This window comes from Hippopotamus amphibius, chromosome 7 (assembly GCF_030028045.1).
Source record: "Hippopotamus amphibius kiboko isolate mHipAmp2 chromosome 7, mHipAmp2.hap2, whole genome shotgun sequence".
NCBI classification, from domain to species: Eukaryota; Metazoa; Chordata; class Mammalia; order Artiodactyla; family Hippopotamidae; genus Hippopotamus; species Hippopotamus amphibius.
Genome location: NC_080192.1, coordinates 30,563,769 through 30,577,050, shown reverse-complemented (window position 1 = coordinate 30,577,050; position 13,282 = coordinate 30,563,769). Strand labels below are relative to the sequence as shown.

The window sequence follows — 13,282 nt, the reverse complement described above, 5'->3', positions numbered from 1 at the left end:
ATGAACAAACAAAAAAGTGAAAATAAATGACAGGGTGAGGTTGGAGACCTGGGAAGAGCAGTAAAAGTAACTACAAAGGCCTGTGAAGGAGGTAAATCCCATACTCAGTTTTTGTGAACTGTTATAATGACGTTCTATACAGCAAGCCTTCTCCTGACCCAGAATCAAATTCAGAATCATATACATGCATTTTGTTGTTGTTAAATATGGCATGGCTGTATAATATTCCATCACTTGATATACTATAGTTTTATTTAACTAATACTCTCATAAAGAATATTTGATTTGTGTTCATTTGTTATTGTTGTTATAAGTAATGAAGAAATAAACATCCTTGAACAGACGTCTTTTTCTGTACTTCTTATTTCTTTAGGATGATTTAGGATCTTTAGAATGATCATTCAGCAGGAAAACAGAAACCACAACAGTTATTTCAGCAGAGAGAATTTAATACAGGGAACTGGTTAAACATGTTTGGAAGGCCGCAAAGGGATCACAGAGGTGAGAAGAAACAGTAAATGCATGAAGCAACTACCTCTCTAGGGCTGAAGGAACAAAGGAAAGAAGTTGGTTTGTTAGAACCTTAGACACTTGGAGGCTCCTCCCTGAGTTGAGATGGTTTGTTCATAAGAGGGAAGAGGAATGTTCATTAAAAAGACATTCTGAAAGGAAGAGGAAATGCCTGGCATTCCTTCTCCATCTCCCCTTCAACTTAAAACAAACAACAAGTAATTCTTACGTGCTTCAGTAAAATAATCCAAACAACTACGTGAAAAGTAAAGGAATTTTGCCACCATAAACTCTGAAACCCACTAAAATTCTGTAGTGATCTGGAAAACAATTTAAAAAGAACATATGATATAAAGACTGGGTTTTATAGTGGCCTTCACTGTCGCAAATGAAGGAAAAAGAAAATACTGTAGGAATTAGGAGAAAAAAATTACACCAGAACATACTTTGGTGGTAAAAGTCATTTCAAGTCAGTCTTAATGTTTAAATGATAGGAGCTGATGGGCTGGTTGATTTGAAGCAGCAGAGTTTTCTATATGCTTGAGGATGTATGACTGTGCACACAGTATGAGATCTGCTGATGATGCCTGACTATCTCAGAAAGTAAAAGCAAGGAGACTGAAAGACACAGATGGAACTAGGCAAGAACCAGCACTGGGCATCAGTAGCCCCTTCACTCAGATTCTGAGGATGTTAACCTCTCTGAAGTCTTAATATACTTTACATAACCCGACTTTATCATAAAGCACAAAGAACTGACTGAAAAATTCATTTTGGCACACTTGCTGACTATTTCCACCAAATAATTAGCTGTCAGGTGGCTAAATAAAGGAGCAATGCCAACTAGCTTCACTGTATAAGCAGCACCAAATCACTCAAAACCAGATGGGTGTAATGTACAGAACAGCTGAAAGCAAAGCTCACTCTTTTCCACGCAACTCCAACAGACCCACCAATGGCATTTAGGTCCGTAGTAAACCATCCTCCAGGTCAGCAGGAAGCTCATTATGGGCTGACAGTCCAGGAGACAAGCACTTTGCAGAATATGCTCCTCTAGTGATTTCCTGTGTGAAAAGCTCACTGCTGTTCCTGCATTCCTCAGGGTGCGTTTCTTCTCATCTCAGAGGATGTTGCTCTTCCACAGGAAGAGGAAGGAACCAGTTGTTACTGACTGTGTGGGCTGAGGCTGTCGGGCATGTTCGGCATGCCTGAGTCTCAGCTGTGGGAACTGGGGATGCGGCTTAGATTCCCAGGCCTGCGACAGTCCGGATGACTGCAGCAGTTTAGAAATACAGTATCTCAGGAAGTTGGAAGGCAGAAATAATACCTGGAACTTCAACACCTCCAGTTCCCAGAAATGTGCTAATTTTCTAAAGGAAATTCAAAAACGTATTTACTCTGTTGGGCTCCCAGTTAGTATGTTTTATAAAATCCTTTTGCAGATTGTCTGTCTCTCTCCCTCTCTCTCTCTCTCTTTACATTTCGTTAAAGAAAAGTTTTATAAGTCCTAAATCACTTTTGTCAATGGGTTATAAAGACTAGTTTTACTGCATAAATTTTTTACTAGGATTATGCTTAAAAATTTAATTAGTATAAAATTTTTGGTAAAAGGAAACACTCATTAATGTAAGCTTTCTTTCTCTGTGACCTTGAAACTTAAAGGAAATGAAGCTCAAATTAGCAAATCCTTAAGGATAGTTAAATCAAACACTTGAGGCTTATGATTATTATGATTTTATCAAAAAGTACATGCTATTTGGAGGAAAAAAGACAGCCTCTGACCCACACTATTAATCTCTTTTTAGAGTGGTATTATCTTAGTAAATCAGCTTTAAAAAAAAAAAAAAGCCACATTCCTTTAACAGACCAGAAAGTTTTAGTTGGCTGTTTTTTCTATAATTCCCCAAACACATTTTTTTTTAAAGGTCAGCTATCACATTCACAACTGTTGGTAGTTCTCAAAACATATGGGTCATAAGGTACTTCAAAGGCAAGGATGCAACTAATTTTGAAATAGTTTCTTCCTCTAATGTTTTCTCTATCTCTAAAATTATTTGTATCGGAAAAAACTGTAAGTATGTTTTCTATTCTAAAGGGTAAGAGATTTGTGGAAGTGTATTTTTTCTTATTTACTTCTGTTAGTTATCATGTAGGTCTTATTTTTTTAAATGCTTTGACAATTTAATTACTTTATTTCTTTCAATTTCAAAGGGTGATGTTTTCAAATTATTTCTCAACCCTGGTAAGAATTCATCTTTTACTCCTAATAAGCATCTTAGAGTTACACAACTTTTTGAGACAATGGGTTAAAAAAAAAAAATTACTGTATCTCACTTGACATATCCACTATCATTTGAAATTGAGACTAAATGTCTTTATTAAAAGGAGGATAAATTGTGGAAAGCACCTCTGTGTAAAGTCCATTGGCAGATTTTATAAATGCCTATGTTTATTTTCTTTCAAACACTTAAGAGTGGGAGCAGGAGAAAAATACCAAGGGCCACTGAACTGATGCCTAAAGATACCATAAATATGTCTGTTTCCTAAAGCTTAGCAAGCAACAACATGTCTAGTTTCAGAAATCATATGCACTAAACTTACAAATCAAATGCTACTGTATAGACTGTTGTAAAGTTTAAACACTTAAGAACTTCACCCACCTCCAAATTTAAAAGCTGTTTATATGTAAATCCAGGAATGTTAGTACACAGAAAAGTAGTATAAGCAGGAGGTTTGTGCAACAAGATTTTTACTGATTTTCCTGGAAAGGTAAATGGGGTATCTGGGGACAACACATAGCATACTGCCATTTTATACTTTTCAAGTTACAGATTTTAGTTTTGAGACATTTAGGTTTACATGCACTGTGTTCTTTCAAGTAAGTCTTTCCAAATCTTTGCTTACACAAGCAGTTAGGAACTGGAACAACTCTGAACTAGTTACGCAATGTTGTCCAGTAACCAGGACGAACTGTTGCCACAACATCCACGGAGATGTCCTCTCTGTATCTGCAAGTTTACTCTTTGTATGTCCTTTTATTTTATCAATACATCAGTATTTTTCAGATAGCATATATCATATCCACTCCAGAAAGTGGATAACTTTTTTCTTCCTAAAAATAGGCTGATGCGACAATCTTTCCAAAAGGAAAACCAATGAACTTTGCTGAAAAATGCAACTCTAAAAGGACACCTACGAAGGAGGAGTATGCTTTATTACTGTGCCTCTCGAAGTCACAGAAACAGCACAGTATCTCTTGCTTTGATTCAGCTGATCACTCTCCTGATGCCAGAAAAGAAGACAGGGAAATCACAAGTCTTCTATCTCTCAGCAGCCCCTCTGGCAAAATGATGCTGAGCCAGGGGATCATCTCGGCTCCCATGAGATTACTCAGGGCTGCACCTACCATCCCTGGGGAAAAGCAGATAGGGAATCCCACAGCTGACATCCAAGTCTGTCAGGAAATCCTCTTGGCTCTGCCTTCAAAATGCATCCAGAATCAGATCACTTACCACCACCTCTTCTGCTACCACCCTGGATCGAGCGAGTCCTGCCTCCTGTCTGATGATCTCATTACCTTCCAAAATGGTCTCTTTGCTCCCCGCCACCATCACCCCCAGCTGATTCTCAACACAGTATCCAGAGCGAACCTGCTAAAACACTCGTCAGATATTACACCCCTTTGTCTTCAGGAAACCCTCCAGTGGCTCCTCCTCACTCCCAGTCTGGCCTTACAGCACTGCTCCCAATGGCCTGGAGTGCCTCCCCAGATACGCATCTAACTTGTTCACTTCGTTCCTTCAGTTCCTTCCACAAACGTCGCCTTTCACGTGACTCTTGTCCTGGCCATACTATCTAAATGCACCCTTCTTCCTATCTGACTTCAGTGCTACTCACACCTTTGCACTATTCCCATCTACTAGCCTATGTGGTTTATTTGTTTAAATCTGTGAATTGCGTGTCTGCCCCTCTATATGACGTAGGTGTCTCTAGGGCAGGTATTTTTTTGTTATTCAAGAAGTATTGATTGAGAGCTAAAGATGTGTGTGAGTAGGTATGCTCCCAGCATCCTACCACATCTGTTATCCATTAGTTAGGCAGCATAGAGGCTCCAGATTAGATGAATGCATTTTTATTACTGTGGTGCATACTGTATTCTCAATTACTTCTGAGGCATCTACTTATACCTTGCTTTCCCCACCTGGAATGTCCCTATCAAAATCCTACCCATCTCCGGTCAGGTTAAGAACTGGTAAAAGGTTTTCTTCTAGAGAAGTCTTGTAGTTTCCTCTAGCCCATTCATGACCATTTCTGAATCCTCCTGTTAACAACCTTTCTTTCAATAAATTTATTTATTTAATTCTTTATTGGTTGTGTTGGGTCTTTGTTGCTGCACACGGGCTTTGTCTAGTTGCGGTGAGCAGGGGCTACTCTTCGTTGCAGTGCTCGGGCTCCTCATTGCTGTGGCCTCTCTTGTTGCGGAAGCATGGACTCTAGGCGAGTGGACTTCAGTAGCTGCACACATGGCTCAACAGTTGTGGCTCATGGGCTCTAAAGCGCAGGCTCAGTAGTTGTGGCACATGGGCTTAGCTGCTCAGCAGCATGTGGGATCTTCCTGGAGCAGGGATTGAACCCGTGTCCCCTGCATTGGCAGGCGGATTCTTAATCCACTGCGCCACCTAGGAAGTCCCAACAACGTTTCATTTGACAATCATATACACTTGGCATCTAGTATATTGAAACTGCCACTTACTTCTTATACTGTTATTTCTCTCTAGCTGGGTTGTAAGTTTCTTGAGGTCAGGCAGCCAGATAGGCATCCTGTCTTCAGTATATCATGTGATGCCTCCGTGCAGTGTGACTTTAAATATTTTGACTGATGGAGCAAAAAAAGACTGTAGACCTTGATTTTCTTCTATGATGTAATTGCAGATTTTCAGTTTATTGTGAATAATTAATTTAATCTGAAAACTGTCCCTAATTCTAAAGAAAGGCATAAATATTACGTTCATAGTCTACACAGTTGCCAGAGCGAAGACAAGAACACTCTTTCAGTTCTCTGAGAAGAGTCCAGTGTTTTGACAGTTAATCAGAGTAATACTAGCAAGATCGTCGATTACACTGTGCTCATTTGTTGGACAAACTAATAAAATACATCAAAACCTAGGAATACAGTTCACCTAAAAATAACAATCTTAATAATCCTAGAGTATTCTAAGTAAATTTTATTCAGTCAATATTAAAAAACCAACCACCACTTTATATTAGGACACAGAAGAGAAATTCCTCTTACCTGCCTTTGAGGGGAGAGGGGCTGAGAATGCAGCCATACGGCATGTCAATGCTAATGCTAAATGCCCTTGTACAATTTTAATGACAAAACCTTGATCTATTTCTAATAGAATAAATGAAAACATTAAAAGACTCAATGGGAATCTTGAACTAACTAATCTTTAGAAGATCAGTAAATAACAAGAGACAACATAATTGGAATAAGATTCAGAAATTTGAGATCAACATTTTTAAACTATGTCTATGTGACAGCCAGTATATCCCTTTACCGAAATATTTTTTTTACAACAAAGCTTTAAAAATGCAGACTGGGAACAGCTTATTTTGATCCTGAAATATTGTATCAAATTTCCTGCCTGGCATTAGAGACATAAGTGCAAGCCACAAAGATACCAACTGTTACACTGTATGCCATAGTTTCTTCTCTCTTGTAAGAAGGCATCAGAGCATAGATATCAATACACTTAGATTTAGAAATCATCCTGAATGTAATATTAAATCTAGTCAAAACAGGAACAGAAGCCAACTATTTCTTACTCCATAAAAAACCTGCTTTTATCCTACTAAGAAATTTCACAAATTAAGGTTTAAAGAGTAATCTTTTTATATCGCATCTTGATGAAAATGAATTTCTAAAGAAACCTTCTTCCAGTCTGCAAAAACCAAACAAATCCCCAAAATAAACAGTAACCACAATAACAAAAACAAAAACCACCTTTAAATACTGCTTTTTTTTTGGCTTCCAATATTTCTCTGGGTTTTTAAATTATAATCACATGTAATGTTCATACCAGAACAGTGCTTCATGTCAGAACAGAAACAAATCTCCTTTACAATTATGTTTGATTTGTTGTGCACAAGCAAAAGAAAAGCAGCCAATACAGAAGAGATGACAGATTAAGAATTACCAAGAAAAAAAAAAGAATTACTTACCACTAGATTAATGGAAAGGCAAACAATCACAGTGATTTCACGTTAGTTTTCTAACCACTTATCTATCAATGAGCTAAAAGAAAGACACATACACTGAAAATTTAAAGGAAAGCTCTTTAAAGATACTCTTTATAAAAATCTAAATGCTTCATGAGCATCTGTCTTCAGAAAATGTGTTAGTAAAATAAAATCAGGAGTCTTTATGCCTTGTTGGGAGGCAAGCAGCTATCTTCTAGATTGTAAAAGCATCTCCCAAAGTGGGACATCATTAGCCTAATTCCAAACCTCTTTATAGCAAACAATTTTTTCTTTTCTGCGTTTTTTTGTTTTATTTTTATCTCGCATCAAGCACGCAACTCAAAGTAACAGTGTAGTCTTCCTTTTAATGGTTATGTATTGGGGTGAACCATGGGAAATCACTGATACGTATTAGAACGTTTTTGCCTACAAAATGGCAATATCATATAATTCAGCCTAATATTATCTCTTAAGTGGATAATAATTGCCCTCTTCGTGGTCTTATTATTCCGCTTTGTAACACTTTTGCAGTTGTGTTACATGTTTATTATAAAAATTGTCTTCCCTACAGAGAACAGACTTATGGTTGCCAAGGGGGTGGGGAGGAATACATTGGGAGTTTGGGGTTTGCAGATGCAAACTATTACATATAGAATGGATAAACAACAAAGTCCTACTGTATAGCACAGGGAACTATATTCAATATCCTGAGATAAACCATAATGGAAAAGAATATGAAAAAGAATGTATGTGTATGTATAACTGAATTACTTTGTTGTATAGCAGAAATTAACACAACATTGTAAATCAACTTCAATTAAAAAAAAAAAAAAAGAACTGCCTTCTTGAAGTACCACACACCAGTATATTCCTGAGTTAGGGTCCTATAACATAGACGCTTGACTTTGGCACTTCTGCATTACTATCCAGGGACAGACACCCTGCTATCACTTGCTAGGTGGTATTTATGTCCAACTCCATAGCACCTGGATTGAGAACACCTGGATTCCTCAGGTCATGAGGCTTTGCAAAGTTCGAAGGGTACTGGAAGGGAAAGTGAGTCTCAAAGCTCAGACCAAAGATTTTTGATGATATCTGATATCTTCTAGGCCAGAAACACCCAATTTTAGCCTACCAACTACCTCACAAGAAGGCAGCACATCTCAAAAATCACGAATCTTTTGCTCCTCTCACTATTGAGGCAAAAACCCAACTCACCAGAATTTGTAAACTTCAACAGTGAGACTTTTGAATAATTCGCTGAACGTAAGTATTGAGCGCTTACTATAAGCTAAGGACCGTGGCAAGAATTCGATGTGTAGTTAATTTTTAATGTCATAAGTAAGTTATTAATGCAGGAATGCTCATAAGGTTATTCTATAAACATGAACATTGTAAGAGACCAGACCACAGACTTGCTTAAGGTCCTAGTTGTCACCAACAATTCTTGGACCTCTCTTTGACAATCAGCCCCTGGGTTGAACCTCCAGCTGATTTCCTGTCTCTGGAACTTCTCACGAGTGATCTAGGAATCTTCTCTGCATGGAATAAACACTGAAAAGACCCTTTAATAAGCAGACTTCTTTCTGACACAGAATAGACTCAAGATAGACTAGTTCTCTACAGAATTCCTTTACAATAAATACAATTCTTGAGATTTACTGGAGAGTTTGTAATGTTGTAATGTCAAGTATTTTTCTTGCTTGTTTTCTTTTTTGGCCACGTATTAATAATTTACCCAAAATATTTAACTATACTGACATCATCACAGTAGTGTAGCCAATTCCTCCCATTCATTCTTATGACTAGTTTTGCCCTGACTAGCAGAATTGATGACAGAAATAATCTGCTTTGCAAAAGATTAAGCAGACTCAAACTGAAGGGTAAAACTCTCAATTTTTGAAGTCTTTGGATACACTTAGTAAATAAATTATATACACACACACACACATTTTTAAAAACAAAATTGCAAGTGTTAGAAATTCTTAATTTCTGAATTATCCATCAAGAGAGAAGAACAAAGGGAAATGATTGCTTTTCTTACACCTTCTAAGGCGACTAGGTGTAAGTTTAGCACCTCTGAAAGGCAATTACCAAAGAAGGAAATCTATTTTGTGACAGCAAGTGAAATGTCACACGGGTGGCACCTTAACAGGAGATGAGACAGTATGGATTCTACAGCTCTCAAGTCGTCAAATTGAAGCTCTTCTGGAAATTGGTACTGCTCCCCCTGGTGGCTATTTAGACACATGGTAAACATGACTTTCGCACAAGGTTTTTTTCTATGCTAAGAGGTTAAGCTATTTAGCCCATTTTTTATCTTCTCTCCTACACACTTTTTAAGGAAAATGGATTGTGCAAAACAATTAAGTACCACTTAAATGCCAAAGAAAACTTACTGTGGTAGAATCAAAAGTAAGGATGTCCACAACAGGGGGAGTAGAGGTCTGCAAATCGATTACATCAAGCTTTGGATTAATCTGTATATATACATTAAAAAAGCTAATATTAGATTTTTATACCATAAGAAACTGGATGCCATCTCTAATAATCTAGAGGGTATTTCCTAACATATTCTAAAATTAAAATATATTGGTATATTAGTTGGGATACAAAAATTTTAAATAAAATATTAGCCTATCAAATCTATCAATATATAAGAAAAGATCATTGTGAGCAAGTTGAATTTATCCCAGGAATAAAAAGTTGCTTTTACAAAAATTAATGGGATTCACCTATAAAGGGATTTTAAAAATAAAATAAAATGACCCACCTCAAAAGATGCAGAAAAAAATCCTAGCCAGTTCAGTAAGACAAGAAAAGGAAATAAAAGCATTAAGATGTAAGAATTAGAACAGAAGAAATAAAAATTGTCATTCATATATAATTATCTATAAAGAAATCCCAAAAGAATCTACTGCTAAATCATTAAACCTAAGAGAGTTTACTAGATCCAAAACTGACACACAAAATCAATTACCTATCTGCACTTCAGCACACAGAAAAGGTAAATTTTTAAAAATCATAATTTACAATACCATAAAAAATTTTAAACACATCAGAAAAAAGACAAAGATGCATATGACCTTTATGAAAAAAAAATAATAAAACTCATGTAAAGATATTAAAGAAGTCTTAAATAAATAGAAAGCTATACCACAAACAGCTCAGAAGCAAAGGCCCTATATATATGGAAAACATACAAAAGAAAAATGGTGCCACAAATCAACAGAGGAAAGATGACTTGTACCTAAGAAAATGGGCTCACTAAATAGATCCCTGCCTAATACTACATACAAAGATGGACAGCAGATAAATTATAAACTTAAATGGTATGTTAAAACTATAAAGTTAGTAGAAGTAAATATATAAGAATATCTTTCTGACCTGGAGTAGAGAAGGACATCTTAAAACCTGTAAAAGTAAGGCCATAAGGCAAAAAATAAATAAATAAAAACTGATCCATCTGTCTACACCAAAATTAAGGATTTCTGTTTAGCAATGGATACCACAAAGTTAACAGTCAGATAATGGAATAGGAGGAGCTATTATGTCTGAAACTGAAAAAGGACAAATATCTAAAATATCTAAGAAAAACCTACAAATCAATGTGAAAGGAACAGCAATCCTAAGGAAAAAATTATAGAAAACCTAACAGTTATTTGGAATATGAAGAGATTTTCAGAAACATTAGTAGTAATTAGAAAAGGGACAATTAAAGCAAAATACCACTTAACACCTATAAGACTGCAAAAGTTAGAAAGCTCAATGATGCTGACGTTGTTTAGAACAACACTGTAATGGCAAAAACAGAAACAAACCACAATCTTGCAGAAACTAACACAACACTGTAAATCAACTATACGTCAATAAAAAGTAAATTAATTAAAAAAACAAACCACAGTCAGAAACCCCCAAATGTTTATCAGCAGTAGAATAGATACATAATCATGGGAATTACTACTGTAGTAACTTCATTGGAATCCTATACAGCAGTGAAAATGAATGAAATACAAATACGTGCAACAACATATGAATGTATGAATTCGGAATCCATGCATATGACTCTCAGGATTTTAATGTTAAATAAAAAAGCAGGCGATAGTAAAATATATGCAGTATGATTCCAAGTATATAAAGTTTAAAACTATCCAAAATGAAATAACATCTAATTATCGATTCAATCATATAAAGTAAAATTTAAAAGAAAAGCAAGGGAATAATTAACTAGAGTGGTGACTACTTCTGAGGGATATTATTTCAGAATTCAGGGGAGAAAAAGGAAAGAAACCACATGATCACTATTTACTAAACATTATGAATATAAAGAAGTAAACAAAGGGCAACAAAGAGAGCGGAAATCAGTATCAAATAAATGCTACCAACCATAAGCGTACTGGTGGGACTGCTGGTGGCGCAGTGGTTAAGAATCCACCTGCCAATGCAGGGAACAGTTAAGAATCCACCTGCCAATGCAGGGAACACAGGTCCGATCCCTGGTTAGGGAAGATCCCACAACTACTGAGTCTGCACTCTAGAGCCTGAGAGCCACAACTACTGAGCCCACGCGCCGCAACTACTGAAGCCCACACAGCTAGAAGCCCGTGCTCCACAACAAAAGAAGCCACAGCAATGAGAAGCCTGCGCACCACAATGAGCAGTAGCCCCTGCTCGCTGCAGCTAGAGAGCCTGTGTGCAGCAACGAAGACCCAACGCAGCCAAAAATAAATGAAAGAAAGAAAGAGACAGAGAGGGAGGGAGGAAGGAAGGAAGAGGCAAACATACTGTCGAACCTCAAAGGAGAAACTGTTGACTGAGCACTTAATGAGAAAGGCTTCCCGTGGAGGAAACAGAACTTAAGATGGCTCCCTTAGAAAAGATTCATAAAACAAAAGCAAAAAGAGAGAGACAGAGATGAGATTATGAGGGTGGCAAAGGTCAAATTGTGAGGGGTGGAGGAATTTGGGAAGGCACAGAAAAATTGGAGGCTAAAATGTGCTTTAGAAAGATTAATCTGACAGGAACAGATAGAGTGCCAAGAATAAAGTAGAGATAAGATGAGGACAATTCTGCAGCAGTCAGGGACTGTGGTGATAAGGGCTGAGTCAGTGGTAAGAGGAGTGGAATGATTTTTACAGCATTTACCAAGTTTGATGGCTGTAGCTGTAGTTCTGGAAATATTAAGAAGTGTTTATATTTATCCAAACACTTGTGTTAGAAGCAGAGCTGTACACTCCCAATAATCCCCACGCTGCAGCAAAGAAGGAATTAGAACCGTGCAGGACTATCTGCTCGACCCCCAACACCTCTGTTTCTTTCTGGCCATTCCACAGAGCAGATGCACAGCCTCCTTCCTGTCGGCTCTGAGTCCAGAGTTGAGGCAAAGTAAGAAACATGAGGCTGACTTGCTTTCCTTTCAATCTTGGGCTAGCTGTCCTGAAAGAGTGCTTGCAGACAGACACACGATTCTCTTTTATCTACTGCCACCTAGTGTAGATACGAAACTGTTTACCAATGAAAAATACAATCTGGTTTTGCCATATGAAACTGGAATTGCTCAAAAAACCACTAAATCACATGGAAATGGTCAGCATCTCTCACAGAGAAATCTTTGAGTTCTACGAGCTGGGAAACTCTTGATGTAAAAATATTTTACTGTACTGTGCCACAAGTTGTTGCCACATGCATTAAATGGGACAGGAAATTCTTACCAAGTAAAAGTTTACAGTCTTCTCCACAAAGAAAATATGCAGAGGCAGTACCATTTACAGTTAAGTTCTCTGCAAGGTAATCTCCATGAATATTAACAGTATCTTCCAGCTCTCCAGTTTTATTAAAGGAAAGAACCCTTCAGTAACTACAGCTGCCTTGAAATGGAGTCAGCTGCCTTATGAGAGACTGAGTTCTCCATCACCGAACAATAGATTCATAAATGAGGGAGGGTTAGTATATATGGCCTCACCGATACCATCCCACTCTGAGGTTCTGATGTATTCATCATAGTGAGGAGTCCATGAGCACAAACCCTGCTTCTAACAAATTCTGAAGGGCAAGAATTATGCCCATTTTGTTCACTGTTGCACACTCTCAAAGCTAGTACGATGTCCAATACCTGTTAACAGGATGCAATTAAATTTGGATTCTGTTGAAGCATTGCATCAAAACAGATACAGGTACAGAATGGAACCAGAATGATGGGTTAAAATTCTCATGCTTTAAGATTTAACCTACATGTGCCTTAATTTCTCATAGGATAAAAACGGTGCTGACTTCATAGAGTTTTAAGGAATATTTAATGACAATTTATGTAAGGTAATTAGAATAATGTTGCACATGTTAGATATTACTATTATCATTACTGTTATGATTATCATGTAATCTCTGAAGAAGAGTTTTTGAGGTCCCATAGACATATACCACAGCTAGAACTAAAATACAAAATTGATAGAGGAGTGGTCATTTTTTTAATTATAAATTATAATGTTTCAATCTTAATAGAAGGCTGAGATAAAAACCCAGTCTCAGACTC

General features: G+C 37.0%; 1 protein-coding gene across 3 annotated transcripts in view; it reads right to left on the bottom strand.

Moving 5' to 3' along the window:
* The window catches only part of POC1B (POC1 centriolar protein B), a 94,346-nt gene that overhangs the window by 29,781 nt on the left and 51,283 nt on the right, over positions 1-13,282 (bottom strand). For all 3 annotated transcript variants that reach the window (XM_057743195.1, XM_057743196.1, XM_057743194.1), the window contains one exon: positions 9,153-9,233. In XM_057743195.1, coding sequence (XP_057599178.1) covers positions 9,153-9,233 — 81 coding nt within the window. The remainder of the gene's footprint in view (positions 1-9,152; positions 9,234-13,282) is intronic.